General features: G+C 38.3%; 2 protein-coding genes across 3 annotated transcripts; one reads left to right on the forward strand and one right to left on the reverse strand.

Moving 5' to 3' along the window:
* Nucleotides 1-1,065: 1,065 nt before the first annotated feature.
* On the forward strand, nucleotides 1,066-6,920 carry LOC143890498 (3-oxoacyl-[acyl-carrier-protein] synthase I, chloroplastic-like). Its single transcript, XM_077395206.1, has 8 exons — nucleotides 1,066-1,448; nucleotides 3,386-3,744; nucleotides 3,917-4,348; nucleotides 4,753-4,926; nucleotides 5,776-5,889; nucleotides 6,124-6,225; nucleotides 6,337-6,403; nucleotides 6,633-6,920. Exons 1-8 carry the CDS (start codon nucleotides 1,286-1,288, stop codon nucleotides 6,698-6,700), a joined length of 1,479 nt encoding a protein of 492 aa, XP_077251321.1. The 5' UTR covers nucleotides 1,066-1,285; the 3' UTR covers nucleotides 6,701-6,920.
* A 936-nt stretch (nucleotides 6,921-7,856) lies between these two features.
* On the reverse strand, nucleotides 7,857-12,530 carry LOC143890497 (auxin response factor 18-like). Of its 2 annotated transcripts, none has more exons than XM_077395204.1 (14): nucleotides 12,134-12,530; nucleotides 11,909-12,018; nucleotides 11,706-11,801; nucleotides 11,541-11,597; nucleotides 11,292-11,444; nucleotides 10,888-10,972; nucleotides 10,551-10,641; nucleotides 10,297-10,458; nucleotides 10,086-10,199; nucleotides 9,927-9,999; nucleotides 9,676-9,832; nucleotides 8,934-9,583; nucleotides 8,382-8,569; nucleotides 7,857-8,283 (listed from the first exon to the last, which is right to left on the reverse strand). In XM_077395204.1, exons 1-14 carry the CDS (start codon nucleotides 12,174-12,176, stop codon nucleotides 8,145-8,147), a joined length of 2,118 nt encoding a protein of 705 aa, XP_077251319.1. In that variant the 5' UTR covers nucleotides 12,177-12,530; the 3' UTR covers nucleotides 7,857-8,144. The 2 variants fall into 2 exon arrangements, with proteins under 2 accessions (XP_077251319.1, XP_077251320.1); XM_077395205.1 differs by having other exon boundaries at nucleotides 12,392-12,515.
* Nucleotides 12,531-16,352: the final 3,822 nt, after the last annotated feature.

Here is a 16,352-nt window from a genome sequence, read left to right on the forward strand (position 1 = left end):
GGAAATCTGATTTTTTTTTTGCCGTCAATCGCTGATTTGGAAATCCAAGGATTTGATCCGGATCCAAATCATAGACCTGGCAAACGGGTGGGTCGGGCCGGGTCAACCGCGGATGATGCGGGTCACACGGGTCGGGTCAAGAGATGACCCGCATTTTTGCGGGTCAGAATTTAGGTGACCCGCGCGGCCCTTGGGTGGGCCGGGTCAACCCGCGGGTCACCCGCAAATTCAAACAATTGTTTATTTTTGAAAATGTTATCACTGGATTTTGATGAGGGGGGTATGGCCGGCACCGTGGGATGATCCAAACCATCCATAGATTGTGCCCCAAAAATCATTTCAATAGGTTGATCCTAACCCTCTGATCTATAGAGGGTTAGGATCAAGTGATCAACCCTCTAACATTCAAATCGGAGGGTTGGGATCAACCTATGGTGCTAGCCACAACCTATTTATATTCTATGGTGCTAGCCATAACCTATTCAGGCATCAAACCCTTAAAAAATATATTAGCATGACAAAATCACCATCCTTTACATTAGAAAAAAAAAAGCCATCTAACTAATTAGCATAACAAAATCACCACCCTTAAAAAAGCCAAGTGACTTGCGGGTGCCCGCGGGTTGACCCGACCCGACCCGTGTTTTTGCGGGTTGGGTCACCCGCGGGTTAGTTTTGATGGGTCACTAAAACTCAGACCCGTGCCCGTAAATTTGCGGGTGGGGCACTGGTCGCTTTTGCCAGGTGTACCAAATCACAACGCAAAATGGGCTGCAAATGTGACAAATCCAAATCAAAATCCTCTCGCCATCCAAATGGGCCCTTAGTTATCTTTCTTCGTTAGAAAAAAAAAGAAAAAAAAGAAAAAAGGGAAAGGATTTCAGGGATTTAGAAGATGAGTTTAATTCTGTCATTTGGAGACAAACCGGAGGGTATATAAGGAAGAGAGGAATTTCAAAAAGAGAAGTAATGTACTAATGTGGTTGTTTTGAGTTGGTAGGACGCGTGGAGTGTGGAGTCGTCATTAAAAAGGAAAGGATGAATGAACAAATAGTATTGAAAGTATCGCCATTTTTGGCCTTTATTGGTGGCAATGGCGGATTTTCCAACGGATTTCAAAGCAAGAAAAGGCCTGTTCGTGAACTCCATCCCTCTCCACATGCTTCTTTCTCCTCTCTGAAAACCCAAAGCCTCTCTCTCTCTCTCTCTCTCTCTCTCTCTCTCTCTCTCTTATATCAAAGCTCGTGAATATAATAACAGCAACTTCTTAGAGAGAAGGAGAGAGATGGCAACGATGACTGGTTCTTGTTCTTCTAATTTGGTCTTTGGTAACAGAGAATTGGGAGGCAATGGGGCTTCTCTGCTTCAGTACAATGGCCTCAGACCACTGGAAAACAAGCAAATGGCTTCAGTTGTGAGAAACTCGAATGGGTTTCGTGGTTCATCAAGTGAGTATCATCCATTCCATGATTTCTATCACCACTGAATTATCTGAGTCTTATAATTTTTGACTTACTATTTCACTGATATTGCTTCTAGCTTAGATTGGTTACCGGGTTTGTTTGTTTTATATGTGGGTGTTGTTTATTTTTCTGATTTCTCTTCTTTTGTGCTTTCATAAGTTGTGAAAATTGATTTTTGCTCTGTGCACAATGTAAGATCTTACACGGGCTATCATTGGTCTAAGATCGACGGTCTAGATTTATGAATGTGATTAAGAGGGAAATGACTGGAATTACCCGTTGAAGACAGAAGACAGTGATCAGTAAAGGGTATAAGGGTAATTAATGTATCTCATCCTCTTCTTGAGACATGGATGGTTAGTGTGTAGCCCAATTCACGCATAGTTTTAAAACTCCCCAGCATCATTATGGACTCTGCCGAGTTGACAACTCCCCTTTCCCTTGGCCGCGTTCTGTGTTTTGCTACCCCGTTTTGCATTTTGCCCTACATAGTTAATAAAAACTCCTTTGACTCTCCCGAGTTATGACTGCTTCAACCGATTGCTCATCCGTGTCAAACATGTTCTTGTCCGCGTCTGCGCCGAGTCAACAAGCATTTTTCTTGGCCGCCTTTGACCTGCATCCGCGTTTTTAAACACTCACTACATCAATTAAGTCTTTCTTGAGACGTGAATGGTTAGTGTGTAGCCCAATTCAACTACATCAGTTAAGTCTTGGATAGTGTAGTTTGTTGCTCTCTTAAACAAATTAAGCCAAATTAAGCCGAATAGAGTTCTATTGTGGGTGGAACTTTAGACGCCTTTTCTATAAATATGGGGTTGGTCTCTACTGCCATCTAACATGACCAAAGGAGATCTCTCCCACCAGAGACCAGAAAGGCAGTAGAAGATCCATCCCGTCGATCACTACCATGATCGATCTAGTTAAATATTTTGTTCTAATATCTTCTTTGTATTCTAGTAATTTGGATGGTTAGATCCTTGAATTAATAGATTTGTAATACTGTTTTGATTAGGTCTGTTGTGTTTGTGATCATGGCGTATTGATTGAATACCATGATCTTTGGTTTTACAAACAACTTTGGGTTTCTTACCCATTCCATTTTAGTTATTGTGTGACGATTAGAATCGGTGAGTTCAAGGTGGTGCTGAGAGTTAAATTTTTAGTGGGAATTTTAAGAGGTCTGAAAGATTCTTTTAAAAGATGACAATTTGTAGAGAGGAGAACAAATATTTAAATAAAATAAGTTGATTTTTTATATACAGTATTCTAAAAATATTCGCATATACATTTTTGTAATCAAACCAAATGTAATTAGCACTCATACAAATCAAAATGAAAATGTTTGGAAGTATGGAGAATACAGAATTTACAAAAAAATGGATTATCAATCTTGTTGTTGGTCTGTGAATTTAGTGTGTTCAAGACAAAAGAAGGAAGAAAAACCAGCCTTATTTGGTTTATAGCCTTTGGGTTTTCAAATACTTGCTCAAAGTAATATTTTTTGCGTGTTTTCGTATAAAGTCAAATGATTTAGGTACAAGTGAAGGTATTTCTATACTCTGTTCTTGTTTTAGTTTATAGCCTTTTGTAAACACTCTCAAATTAATCTTTTTCGTGTCTAATGATTTAGGCACAAGTGAGGTATTTCTATACTCTGTTCTTGTTTCTTGTTATTTTTCTTTAATCTCTAACATCCTAGTTTGATTTAAAAATCCCAATCATTTTCTCAATAAAAGACATGCACACATTACACATTAGTTAATCCCCAACTCAGAATGCTGTCAACTTTAATTAATAACACAATGCGGGTATAATCACTATTCCGTTAACATCGGCGTCATCCCAATGTTGTTACTTAGCATGCCCCTGTTCTATCATATACCAATTTTGAACAATTCTATTTGGGTTTCTTTCAACAGCTCCAAAATTCAGAGCAGTGAGGGCTGTGGCTTCCCCCACAGTTGCAGCTCCAAAACGAGAGAAGGATCCCAAGAAACGGATTGTCATAACGGGAATGGGCCTAGTTTCTGTATTTGGCAATGACATCGATACATTTTACAATACACTCTTGGAAGGGGAGAGTGGAATAACCGCAATTGATAGGTTCGACGCTTCTACATTCTCTGTCAGATTTGCTGGTCAGATCCGTGATTTCTCTTCCAAAGGTTACATCGATGGGAAGAATGACCGTCGGCTTGATGACTGCTGGCGGTATTGCCTTGTCGCCGGTAAAAAAGCCCTTGAAGATGCCAGCCTCGGACCCGAAGTCTTGCAAAATGTAAGTAGAATTGTGTTAAAAGAAACAAAAACAGTGACTAAGACTAATAACTCTTATTATGTTTTTAACGCTTCAAATTGTTCATTACTTGACCCATAGAAAACATTTTTTTATCAAGCACCATTCTGGAGATTAAACGGTATAAGAACAGTAATTTTTGTAAATTTCACAGATGGACCGATCTAGAATCGGGGTGCTGGTGGGAACAGGCATGGGAGGCTTGACAGCTTTCAGCAGTGGAGTAGAGTCTTTAATCCAGAAGGGCTTCAAGAAAATTACCCCTTTTTTTATTCCTTACTCCATCACTAATATGGGATCTGCACTGTTAGCAATAGATACGGGCCTAATGGGACCGAATTATTCCATTTCCACAGCATGTGCAACTGCAAACTACTGTTTCTATGCGGCTGCAAATCACATACGAAGGGGAGAAGCAGAAATCATGGTAGCTGGAGGAACAGAGGCTGCAGTCATGGCTACCGGAGTCGGTGGCTTCATCGCATGCAGGGCTTTGTCACAGAGAAATGGCGAGCCTGCAAAAGCTTCAAGGCCATGGGATAAAGATCGTGACGGTTTCGTCATGGGAGAAGGCTCTGGTGTACTGGTAACATTGTCATCTCGCTGAATTTCTGTGTTTCCAACTTCTACATTTTACTATTTTGGATTGACTGAACTTCCCATCCAAAGCCTCAATAAGCTGTTGATAATAGTAATTCCATTGATTTTTGTAAAATGATTTTAGAAATTAATATATATTGTTACATGCTTATTTTCATAAAATATTTGATGACAAAAACAAGTCTACACTTTTCTTTGAAAGTGAAGGATATTGGAAAATTGAGGATACCATGATCGTTTGGAAAATCACACTATTTTTTCATATTTTAAATAGATAGGAAATTCATGTAAATGTTCTGAATAAGTAGATATAGTATCCATGAAGAAATGCATGCATATATTTTAAATATTTGCTAATTTTTCAACTTATATATGGGTTTCTGGGGAAAGATTATGGAAAGCTTGGAACACGCAACAAAGAGAGGAGCCAAAATTATTGCAGAGTATTTAGGGGGTGCCATAACCTGTGATGCTTATCATATGACCGATCCTCGCTCCGATGGCCTTGGAGTTTCTTCTTGCATATTCAAGAGCTTAGAAGATGCAGGAGTATCCACTGAAGAGGTGAGCACTCTAACCTCTGTATTGAGCTAGACTAATTTGCTTCCATTCAGTGTTATTGTTTTCTAAATATGTAATATTTGCAATTTAATATTTCTTTCATTAAAGGGTCAAAGTGCTAGTTAAGTTAGTAATACTAGTAAGCAACAATTATAGCAAAGGTTGTGCACATATCTCTGGATATCAGAAAGAAATTTTAACCAGCAATGACATTCGTAGGATATCAATACATTCTAATAAAACTGCCGTCTCTTCTTACCTATATGAAAATTTTGATTTAGTGTCTCTTCTAATGAGTCAGTGTCTCATTTTTTGTGGCAATTGTCATATAAACACATTTTACAAAATAAAAGCATGCCATGGTAATCTATTGCATTTGCTTGTCAGAACCCTAATTGCAAAATATAAGCGTAGGTGATGATTCTTTGCCAATTGAATTATCTATTTATATGTGACTACATGTTTCTTTTACATCAAGCTCGTGAATAACCTAATAAATAAAGCTATATACAGGCGCTTAACAATGTCCATCCAAACCCTAGGCACTTGACCGACTGTATCTGATGAAAACCTGTACATTATAATCTAACACCTTTTTGTTCAATAAAATATGTTTGAGAATATGACCCAGTACGTCACCTTTTGTTACAGGAAACCTTTGCTATTGTACCTGACCTAGAATCTGCCGATCTTATTGGAACTCATGTTACTTCTACATTTACCCACCTTCAATTTTTTGTTTTCAGTTTTGTTTTATTACATCAAACTTCCATTATTCAGCTAATCCTCGATTTCTTTCTTTGTCACATTCTTTTGGTTTATGATGGAAATGTAAATTTCTGATACTTGCAGGTGAACTATGTGAATGCTCATGCTACATCAACCCTTGCAGGAGATCTAGCAGAAGTTAATGCCATCAAGAAGGTCTTCAAGGACACTTCAGAAATGAAAATGAATGGAACTAAGGCAAGACATCTTAACCCATTTATAGTGTGGGCAGAAAATCTGACCTATGGCAATTTGTCTCAAAAGATTAAGACTAAGAGTTGTTTTAAATTTTATCTGAACCAAGAGTGTCCATTTTAAACAATCTAAGGTGCTCTTATGTTTGTTTCCTTTTTCTTAATTTATTAATGGCATTTTCATTATTTCATAAACGTGACTATGGATTCTCCCGACTCTTGAAATCATATTTTCCAGTCGATGATCGGGCATTGCCTCGGAGCTGCTGGAGGATTGGAAGCCATAGCAACCATCAAAGCTATCACTACTGGCTGGCTTCATCCAACCATTAACCAATTTGTATTGCTCATCAGCGAACTTTTCCTCAAATTTCCGTATACATTTCTGCTACTTGTAATTTAGGATAACAATTCTCGAATTATTTCACTTGTGTGTCTTTCTTTTCTGCAGAACTTGGAGCCTGCTGTTACCATCGACACAGTTCCAAATGTCAAGAAAAAGCATGATGTTCATGTTGGTATGTGTAAAGTAGTGTCTAGATTTTCAATTCCCATACATTTTTTCTGTTTTATTGATAGTTTTTCTACTGTCCTTGTCATTTCAGTCCGAAAATATGTACAAATGTTGAAAACATGTTAATTGCATCACACATGTGATCTGACATGAAATTCTATCTTCAAGCCCAAACCCTATGCCTTTACTCATCACTATTCTCCTGATTAACTTTATCTTTGTTTTCATGGCAGGGATCTCCAACTCTTTTGGCTTTGGCGGGCACAATTCGGTGGTCGTTTTCGCTCCGTTCATGCCCTGAGAAAAATATGAGTAGTTTATTTTCTTGTTTTTTTAACTCCAGTTCGATATTTCTGAAGGCCAACTGAAGAGAGAAATAGAGAGAGCTTTGTGTTTTCATTAGTCTTAGAGACTGTAACCTTTTCACCATTTCTTCATTTTCCATCTAATCATCATGTTGATGAGATTGAGGTTAGTATTTACCATTTCTTTTCAGAGAATAAAATGTCATTTGGTTTTCATTTGTTTCTCTTTTAATTTTGTATTAGTAAACTGTGCCAAATGCACTGCATGCAAAATAGACTAGTGAAACAACCAATGCATCTAGATCTGATTAATGGGCATATTTATGTTAAATCCAAAGATAAGTAGATTAGAATCAATCCTTAGCATATAAAGAGCAGTTGATCAAGTTATGATCATTTCCATTTTGAAATATAAAAAGGACAAATTATCAAAGTAATGGTGGTAATGAGAGATGATTTGAATCTTGATGGTTTTCTTCGACCTCAAGCTCTCTGGCCAGAGATAAAAAGGCAAGAGCGAAAGTTGCATTGAAGTGGATTAAGTAGAGTGCAGAGAGAATGAGGAAAGGAAAATGTCCATACTGCTACAGGTTTTACTTATAGGGTTGCAAATATCAATATGTGGGGGTTGAATATACCCTTTATTTAATTTGGGCACTGTATTGGGAGAGAAAAGAATGCATACAAAATTGGATCAATTGACAGCATTTGAGATGCCTAAAAATATCTCACTACTTGAACATCCAAACGCTGGATCATGCGTGCGTAGGGAGAGGATTAAAAGAAGTATTCAATCTTTGACATCCTATCTAGCTTGGGTCCCCCACAGGCACATGAGATCATGACCATATATCTGCTGAGTGACCGTTAATCTGGTCTTACTTTGTAATCATAGCAGGTTAGAGCTTTTCATTTTTGGCAAGAGCTGAAATCAGTTTGCATAAAAAATCAACAGTTCACCTTCATTTTTAAGGAACCCCAAAACCAATGTTTTAAAATCTTTTGAAAGGACTTCCGGAAATTCAGTAGATCTACAAACCCAATTACAAGATGGACCATGTGCATTAGGAAAATTTCCTAAACCTAATCATTTGGACTATGAATAACATTTTTCATAAAAATAAAAACAACTAAGAAAGATGGCCTACACAATTTCACAAAGCATAATATTTACAAGGAAAGAAAAAAGTATAGAAATCCCAATCCCTCAATCCAGAACCACCCATCTATACACAAATTCCAACCCCATGTTCTAAGCCTACTGTGGTGTATATGATGCACATACCCCACGTTAATCCTTCCCCTTTCTGGGTCCTTACTCCAGCTTTAGCTCTAAAAAACCCAGCTTCAAATTAGCTTGCTTGTTGTTGCTACTGTTAAATTCTAACCTTCAAATAACAGAAAAAGAAAAAAACAGGAATAACAAGAAACACCAATCATTCATGTCTCAGATTTCAGCTCTGAATCCATGCTTATAGCCCCTTCACCCTCTAGAGGAGAAAGGAGCTTCCCTCTTGGACTCATTTTCTTCACTTCACATGTATAGATGAAAATCTTCTTCACCATCTTACAGATTTCCCTGCATTTAAATGTAATGAACAATAAAATTATCAGTAGCCTTAATTTAGGATTGAAATAACCCAAGAATTTAATAGGGTAGGGAAAGCAGAAATTTACGGCCATGGGTAGTCACCCAAGAGCATCATATCGCCTTCGTCATCAGTGAAGACAACTTCCCATTTCTTCCTATGATGGAGTTCACCTTTGATTTCAAACATCTGTTCTAACTCTGTTATCAGCTCATCATAGCCCTCCAATATGGTCAGGTCCAGGGCCCTTCCAACTGCAACCCCTTGCATGTGAACCTTTTTAACAGCATCCAAAATTTTCAAAATTAGGACTACTTGGCAGAGGATGTTGCTGAAGTATAAATGATTAAATAACACCAACTCTAAAAGCTTAAGCTTTTGGAGTAACTGGTTGTTTCACACGGTGGTATCAGAGTTATTGCCCCACGCCGGGTCCTAGGTTTAAAACCCAACTCCTCCTAGATATTAAAAAACCCATGTGTAGCCAACCCAAAAGAGGGGTCACATGTGCCACATGAACCAACCCAAGAAAGAGGGGCCACACGTGAGGGGGAGTGTTGAAGCATAAATGATTCAATAATAGGCGTAATTGGTTGTTTCACAGACGCAATCTAAAATTGGCTAAATTTCAGCATTTTACCTTGGTGCGACTTCTGATAGAACAACTCTGCCTGCTCTGGATTTCCTTTGGAGAGATTTCTAAATCTTGTTTCTGCTCTTTCGAAGCCTTTGACAGTCCTGATTGTTGATCTGAATCAGCTGCAGAAACAGTAGCCGTGATGGGCTCGACCGTGGCACTAGACACACTCACCGGACTTGTCAATATTTTAGCTACTGCATCTGAGCTGTTGGGGCAATTGATCAATTCGATTCCAAACAACCGATAACTTCCTGGTCTCTTCCCTTTCTCAGTCACATCTGGGGGCATGGAGCCATCACCCAGTTTGAATGAGTGATCAATTGTGGAATAACCCGAGGGAATTGGCGATAAAACTTCGACTTTACTTTCTTGTTTTGCATCCTGAAACAGGTTCAGAGAAACATTTGCAAGGGAAGTGTGGGAACAGTCTGTATGCTTCATAAATGGGACTTGGAGTTCCTTCAACCAATTCTTCTCTGGTCGCACGAACTTCTGCAAGCTCTTGTTGCTGCTAATGTTGTTTCCGGCAATCTCATCTGGCTTCAAGGGCCAGGCAATTTGGGTTTCACAGTTACGAGTTTCAGTACTTCTGAATGCACTCAACTCGTGTGATTGGGTTGATCCAGGATACCAGAATGCTGAACTAGGTTCTATAAGAGGGAAAAGAAAAATAGAAAAGTCATCAAAAAGCATTTCAACCTATATATAAACAAAGGAGAAAGGGAGTAGATTCTTAGTCCACCAAGGAGTGGGAGATCTATTGATGGTCGTGGCCTTTTGGTCTTCACTGCTGCCAGTTGAGTTGGGGGACTCAAAGAAGTAGAACCAATGAAAGGCTCTATCTCCCATGGAGAAACCCTTTTGGGCCGTTGAAGAGTAGCAGCTTCATCCCATTGAACCTGTAAATGAATTTTCAGTTTAAGCCATGGATCCTAAACAAGAAAATAAAGACCAGACTCAAATAAAATGGTAAAAACTGAGGGCAAATTTAACCTTCAAAGATCTCCATTTAGAGTATGTCCATTGGGAAGAAACGTCTCCAACCTCGATTATAGTACCCGTGAACCTGATATGGTAGATGAAAACATAATTATCCATAAAAAATCATCAAAACACAGTTCAGAAAATCATCCAAGAAGGTAGAAGAATTACTTTCTCTCCGGAGAATCTTCGCCTTCAAATTGCATCTTCAATCTCATCCCAACTGAAAATCCATGCTTAACAGACTCCAAATACTTGTTCATTCCTATAATGAATTGACTTGTCCTGATCGATACCATTAAAACAGATGCAGCAATTTAATATCCACACATCACATGAAACAAACACCCAGACCCAGTTAATCAGAGAGAATAATTCTAACCTGGGTTTGTAGTAAACAGTGAATAGGGTATTGGTCATAACAGCATGAGACGCAGTAGCAAGCACTCCTAGATGCATGCTCTGACTGGAAATTACAGATGACGGAATAGTACTCTGTTGCCGGGCACGCCTAACTCCCACACGCAACTCTCCGTTCTCCCCCCTGCGGAAATTCACATGGAGATTCAAGGGTTACTCTACTTCATTATAGAAACATCCACATGAAGAACAACTGTGGCATTTGAGCACAAATACCTCAGAAAAACAAACGCATCACCAGCAACCAGTCTCTTAGAAGAGACAAACGTACTCCAGCCAGTGGTAAGCAAATGCCGGCGGGGTTGCCCTGTCCATTTAATTGGGGATGAAATAAACCAATCAATAATGAAAACAGGGGGCAAGGGTTTTTTGAATTCTCAATCAACTATCACTAAAACACAATTTAATCTAGATATAAAATTAAGATGCAATTTTCAAAAATAAAATTAAGATGTATAACCCATTTGAATCGTGTGAGGATACTTTTGTTTCATCTATAGTTCAATGAAATCTTAATTTCTGTAGGAAATGCAAAAGCAAGATGAATCCATACCTCTAAAGATATGCTTAAAACGCCATTCGAACCCATGAAGATCTTTTGCAGCCAATTCCTGAGTCGGTGTTGGCTGGGACATGTCCTAATCACAGAAAATTTATCACTCATGTCATAAAACAAACATAAAAATAGTGAACTGAAAGAAAAAACACACTTGTTAGGAACCTTACTAAATTATCTTTATTGTATATTTCTAGAATTGCTTGATTTAGCGAGTAACTACGTAGAGTTAATTAGGGTAGAATTAGTATAAAGACGGACTTAATTTTAAGAGAAGGAACATAAAATATTATCGATATAAGTTGGAGGTTTGGGTTTCCTAATTAACCTTTTCTTCTAATCTTCATTGATTTATCTCTCTTTATTCTCATTCTATAGAACAGTGCCTTATCAACACTCACCAATGGAGGAAGGCATTCATTGGCGTGTCTTCTAAGAACAGAGAAACCGCCATGGGTGCTCGTATCAGAAGCAGTTAAAATCTTAGAGAACGGACGAACATTCGCCCGTGGAGATTCAGGGAGGCTTGGATCAGGGCTCTTTGGCTCATTTTGCTGATAATAGAATTAAAAGAAAACACCACTCAATAAAAAAAATATAGAGGAACTTGAAACTAATTTAAAATAAATTAATTAAAACAGGTTCCATACATCAGATTCAGGTTGCAAGGTAATCTGTGCATACACTTCATCTGTTTCAGGTTCTGCCTATAATTTGAAAACCCAAAATAAATAAATAAAATCATTACATAACGATATATAAAAAAGTACCAAATGAGTCAACAAAATTTACAAAAAAGAAAGAAAGATACGTACCCGTAAGTGAATGTTAATGACACGACAAAGGATCTTACAAGGAAGATTAAATAAGGGAATCTGCTGATCCAATTCCTGGTTTGTCGATGCTTCTAACTGAAAAAACAAAAACCCAGAAGAAAAAAAAAAAACAAAGGGTGTTCTAATTCCTGAAGAAAAAACAAACGAGAGAAACTGAAATTCGGGAAATGTTTTTTCTGTACCTGCTCCATATGACCTTGAGGAAAATAGAAAACCCTCTCTCCTTGCCGAGGAACATCAACCAAAGGACCCGCACAAGCTCTCCATAGTTCCTGATAAAGATCATCCTTTCCTAAACCCAGAAAAAAAAGTTAATAAACAAAAAACCCACTAAAGAAAAATAAACCCACTTAAAAAAGAAGAAGAAGAAGAAGTTATAATCAGCCTAAAAGCTTTAATTCATTAACCTGCTTCCGCATCTTCACTCGAGAAATTCAACTTATAATCCATGGAACAAAAAGAAGCACAAAATATCTTTCCAGTTACAAAATCTATCCCATTATATATACAACAAAAAACGGTTTTTCAAATTCCTGAAACGGTCGACTCTCCAACTCCCTTTCAGCACCCAAAAAAAAAAAAACATGGAGATCGGAAAACCGCTATAAATGCCGGGAAATTTTCGAAACTGCCATTCGGTGTTTAAAACCCGCCTTTCTCTCTACCTTCCCACGAAAAACTCCTTTACAGCCGAAAACCTGAAATCTCCGTTACAAAGTCCCCAAACCGCTATAATTCTCTCTTGCCGTTTCGCTCACCCTTTTTGCGTTTTAAGTTTTTAACTATAAAGTATAAACCAGGGAGCTAAAATTTGCTCATCCCACCCTTTAATGGGAACTTTCATTTTTCGCTAAATTACGAAATTACGATTTCGTACTATTGCTGACAAATCACACGTCGGATATTCATACCACGGAAACATTGACACGTGGCTTGGCAAAGTGGGCCAGATCCACGTGCTCTTATTTGTGTCCTAAAAACTCAAAATCTCAGAAAGTGCGACATCTGAAGCATTTCTCATCTCCCAAAGCGGTTCAGCCATTCCTTTCCGCATATTTGTTTTGGGAAATGAGATCGTATCCCCCTTTTCTTCCCCAGACCGCACCCTTTGGAGTAAAAAGAGTAAATCATAAATACACTATAGGGGGTCGACCGGGCAAAAGGGGGAGGGGGGCAAATATATTACTTATTTTGCCATTGGATATGGATCCGAATTGGGTCCGACGGATTTAACCATTGTGCCTAATTAACCCTTTGTAGGGATATTTTTCAATAATAAAATTTATAAACCTAAGCTGAAACATTAATTATGGATTATGATATTTTCTCTTGTTTCTTCTCGATCTCTACTTCTAGACTTAGCAACTACCATGGTTTTAAATTTCGACCGAAATTTCGGATTTCGGAGGGGACCGAAACCGAAATTTCCCGAAATCCCATTTTGCGCTAAATACCAAATTTCGGTATGAAATTTCATTTTTAGGACATTTTTAAAAAAAAAAAATTGTTACAAAATTTAGAAATTAATTAAATACTCTTTTTAATTTCTTACCAAAATTTGACCGAAATTTCAGAATTTCGCATTTCTCGGGACCGAAACTGGTATTTTAAACCATGGTAACTACCACATCTTTAATCCGAAATCGAGTTGTTTACATTCGTTAAGTAGAATATTTCAAAAATTCCTCATATATTTTCTTAAATAGTTAGGCTATGGAAAGATTATTTTTGTAAAATTTTGAATCTTACTCAAACCCATGAGTCCAACGAAGTATGCCTTTAATTCTAGATCCAATCTTTTACCTTCGGATTGTAATTGTGGGATCCCACAGGATCATTTCCATAGGATGATCCTAACCCTCCAACCAGTAGAGGGACTGGACATTATAGAAAGCTCTATAGATAGGAGGGTTAGGATCATCATCCTATGAATATGGCCTCTGGCATACGGCCTCTTTATGTTAAGTGACAACAAATGTACGGTCTGGATCATCCTACAAAGTGGGTCCCATTGTACTTTTCGAAAAAGATTTGAGATAAATCAAGGCCCCACTTTGGGTAAGATGATGGAAAGCTTATATGGAGACATTTAACTTTCGGTATGTGATTGGAATATGTAGGCAGGAGGGTTAGTACCTTTCTCTTGTTACCAGCTGGCTGGGGGTGTTTTTATCATTTAAGGTACGTTAAATTTATGTCGTAGCGGACATGTCCTTCTGATTTGATTACTTCCGTGTATCTCCATTAGGGCTGCAACTCGGGTCGGGCGGGTCGGGTTTTGGAGAACCCAACCCTACCCGAGAAATATCTCGGGTCGGGTCGGGTCGGGTTTTTTTTCGGAAAACCCACGATTCCCAAACCCGGCCCTACCCATGATAAATCTCGGGTCGGTTCGGGTCGGGTCGGGTTTTTTCACGTTGACGCAAATTTTTAAGAAAAATTCTTGTTTGGCAAGGCAACTCAACTCATAGAAGCAGAAATTACACTCACATTCATTACACTTGAATCAAACAATGATGTAATTACACTCACATCACACTTGAATCAAACAATGCTGTAATCAAACAATGTTGTAATTACAATCAAACAATGCTGAATCAAACACTTGAATCAACTCAACTCATAGAAGCAGAAATTACACTCACATACAGTAACAGTGGGTGCGTGGGTTTTCACTTTTAACTTTGGGATAATTACATTTACACCCCCTCTAGTTTCTGACACATCCACTTCCACCCCTATAGTTTAAAACGTGACAAATACACCCCTGTAGTTTCAATTTGTTTAAGGTTTGCCCCTTCAGCTGAAGGTTCGTCCATAGGTTGAAGGGTTAGGATGATCCGATGGAGCTGATTTTTTAGGCACACCATATCTATGTCAGACCCATCAAATGAACGCTTTGGATCATCCAAATAATGTGGGCCCCTACCCGAATCCAAACACTACCAAAAAATCATCCAAATAATGTGGGCCCACATTGTTTGGATGATCCAAAGCGTTCATTTGATGGGTCCTGACATAGTTAGGGTGTGCCAAAAAATCAGCTCCATCGGATCATCCTAACCCTTCAATCTATGGACGAACCTTCAGCTGAGGGGGCCTACCTTAAACAAATTGAAACTACAAGGGTGTATTTGTCACGTTTTAAACTATAGGGGTGGAAGTGGATGTGTCAGAAACTAGAGGGGGTGTAAATGTAATTATCCCTTTAACTTTTAACTAACAATAGAAAAAAATGTACATACTATAACTTATGTAACTCGGGTCGGGTCGGGCCCCTTCAAACCCGGCTCGACCCGAGATTCATGCGGGCTTTTGAATGCTGAACCCGGCTCGACCCGAAACCCATGAAACCTGAACCCGACCCAGGCTATTTTCGGGTCGGGTCGATGCGGGTCGGGTTTTACCCGGCTCGAGTTGCAGCCCTAATCTCCATGTCTATCCATTAAACTAGGTACATTTATATTGCCGGTCATTGTTTGGCCATGCCCACCACCAAATCCAAGCCCGTTACTGTATTTATAACTTTATACATATACGTTTATCTACCTTAAATAGGCAGCTGATATCGACACTAAAAGTTTTATGACAATGGCACCACTCACTTTGTTTTACACTATTTTAATTAGCTTTTCAGGGGTGTCACAATACTCAAAGATCGTATCAGCATCCAATCAGAAAAGTGTAAAACAAAGTGAGTAGTGGCATTATCAAAATACGGCAGTACGGATATCACTCCTTTTGTAAATAATATTGGTTACTGATATTTGCACGACCCTGTTTTGATAATTACACAACTCACCTTGTCTTTTTTGTGCTGCTAACAGGTTTTTTTTTGGGTAACTGTAATAGCTTTTGACATGCGGTAAAATAGTAAAAGACGAGGTGAGTTTGTGTCGTCAAAATGTGGTAGTGCAAATATCAGCAGCCTAAAAAAAGTTATAATGCAACACTATATGATCTATGAAGTAATATTTAAGAGTTTAATTTATATTTTTTTGCACTTTCCTAGGCCATTCATTTTCACCAAATTGATCCCAGGGCTAAGTTTATTTTCTCGAGAAGAATTTTAGGTCCTAACCTATCAACATAAGTGGTCCAAAGCATGATCCAGTTTGTATTATAATTTGTAATAGTTTGAAGGATTCTAATAAACGTAAAATTGAAGAAGTACATTAGTCATTTTTTCCAAACTTCCGGGAAACGTCCATTTCAATATATCAACGGCCTATACTTCTTCTGTTCTCCCTCCATAGACAACGTAATACTTTTAGGGAAATGATATCCCCCTTCCCCTCTCGGAACGGTTTCTGTGAGAATGGTTCACTGCTTGAGGATAAATTCACGCCCTTTAACGTTTTTCTTTGCCTGTAACGAATAACGTTGGGGTGAATTTATCCTCAAGCAGTGAACCATTCTCACAAAAACCGTTCCGAGAGGTGAAGGGGGATATCATTTCCCTAAATAGAGAAATTTGTGGGTATTTAGTTAATTTTCTATCCACTCCCATTTTTTAGGTTTCTGTCTCTTTGAATTCAAAACAAAATTCTTGGTGGATGATGCAGGGAACTTTAATCATTTGCTAAACCTAACAAATATTCATGTTCCCAATTTATGAATGAGATG

The sequence above is a fragment of the Tasmannia lanceolata genome, unplaced genomic scaffold (assembly GCF_043159265.1).
Source record: "Tasmannia lanceolata isolate RefF3 unplaced genomic scaffold, GAP_Taslan_0.1 ptg000013l, whole genome shotgun sequence".
Taxonomy (NCBI): Eukaryota; Viridiplantae; Streptophyta; class Magnoliopsida; order Canellales; family Winteraceae; genus Tasmannia; species Tasmannia lanceolata.

Bases quoted from the DNA above. Each gene is read 5' to 3' on its own strand.
- LOC143890497 (XM_077395204.1), bottom strand. From the start codon at position 12,176: ATGGATTATAAGTTGAATTTCTCGAGTGAAGATGCGGAAGCAG. The intron at 11,598-11,705 runs GTACGTATCTTT...TTCAAATTATAG, and splicing joins TCATTAACATTCACTTACGG to GCAGAACCTGAAACAGATGA. The intron at 10,000-10,085 runs GTAATTCTTCTA...CTACCATATCAG, and splicing joins GAAGATTCTCCGGAGAGAAA to GTTCACGGGTACTATAATCG.
- LOC143890498 (XM_077395206.1), top strand. From the start codon at position 1,286: ATGGCAACGATGACTGGTTCTTGTTCTTCTAATTTGGTCTTTGGTAAC. The intron at 4,349-4,752 runs GTAACATTGTCA...TTCTGGGGAAAG, and splicing joins GAGAAGGCTCTGGTGTACTG to ATTATGGAAAGCTTGGAACA. The intron at 6,404-6,632 runs GTATGTGTAAAG...TTTTCATGGCAG, and splicing joins AAAGCATGATGTTCATGTTG to GGATCTCCAACTCTTTTGGC.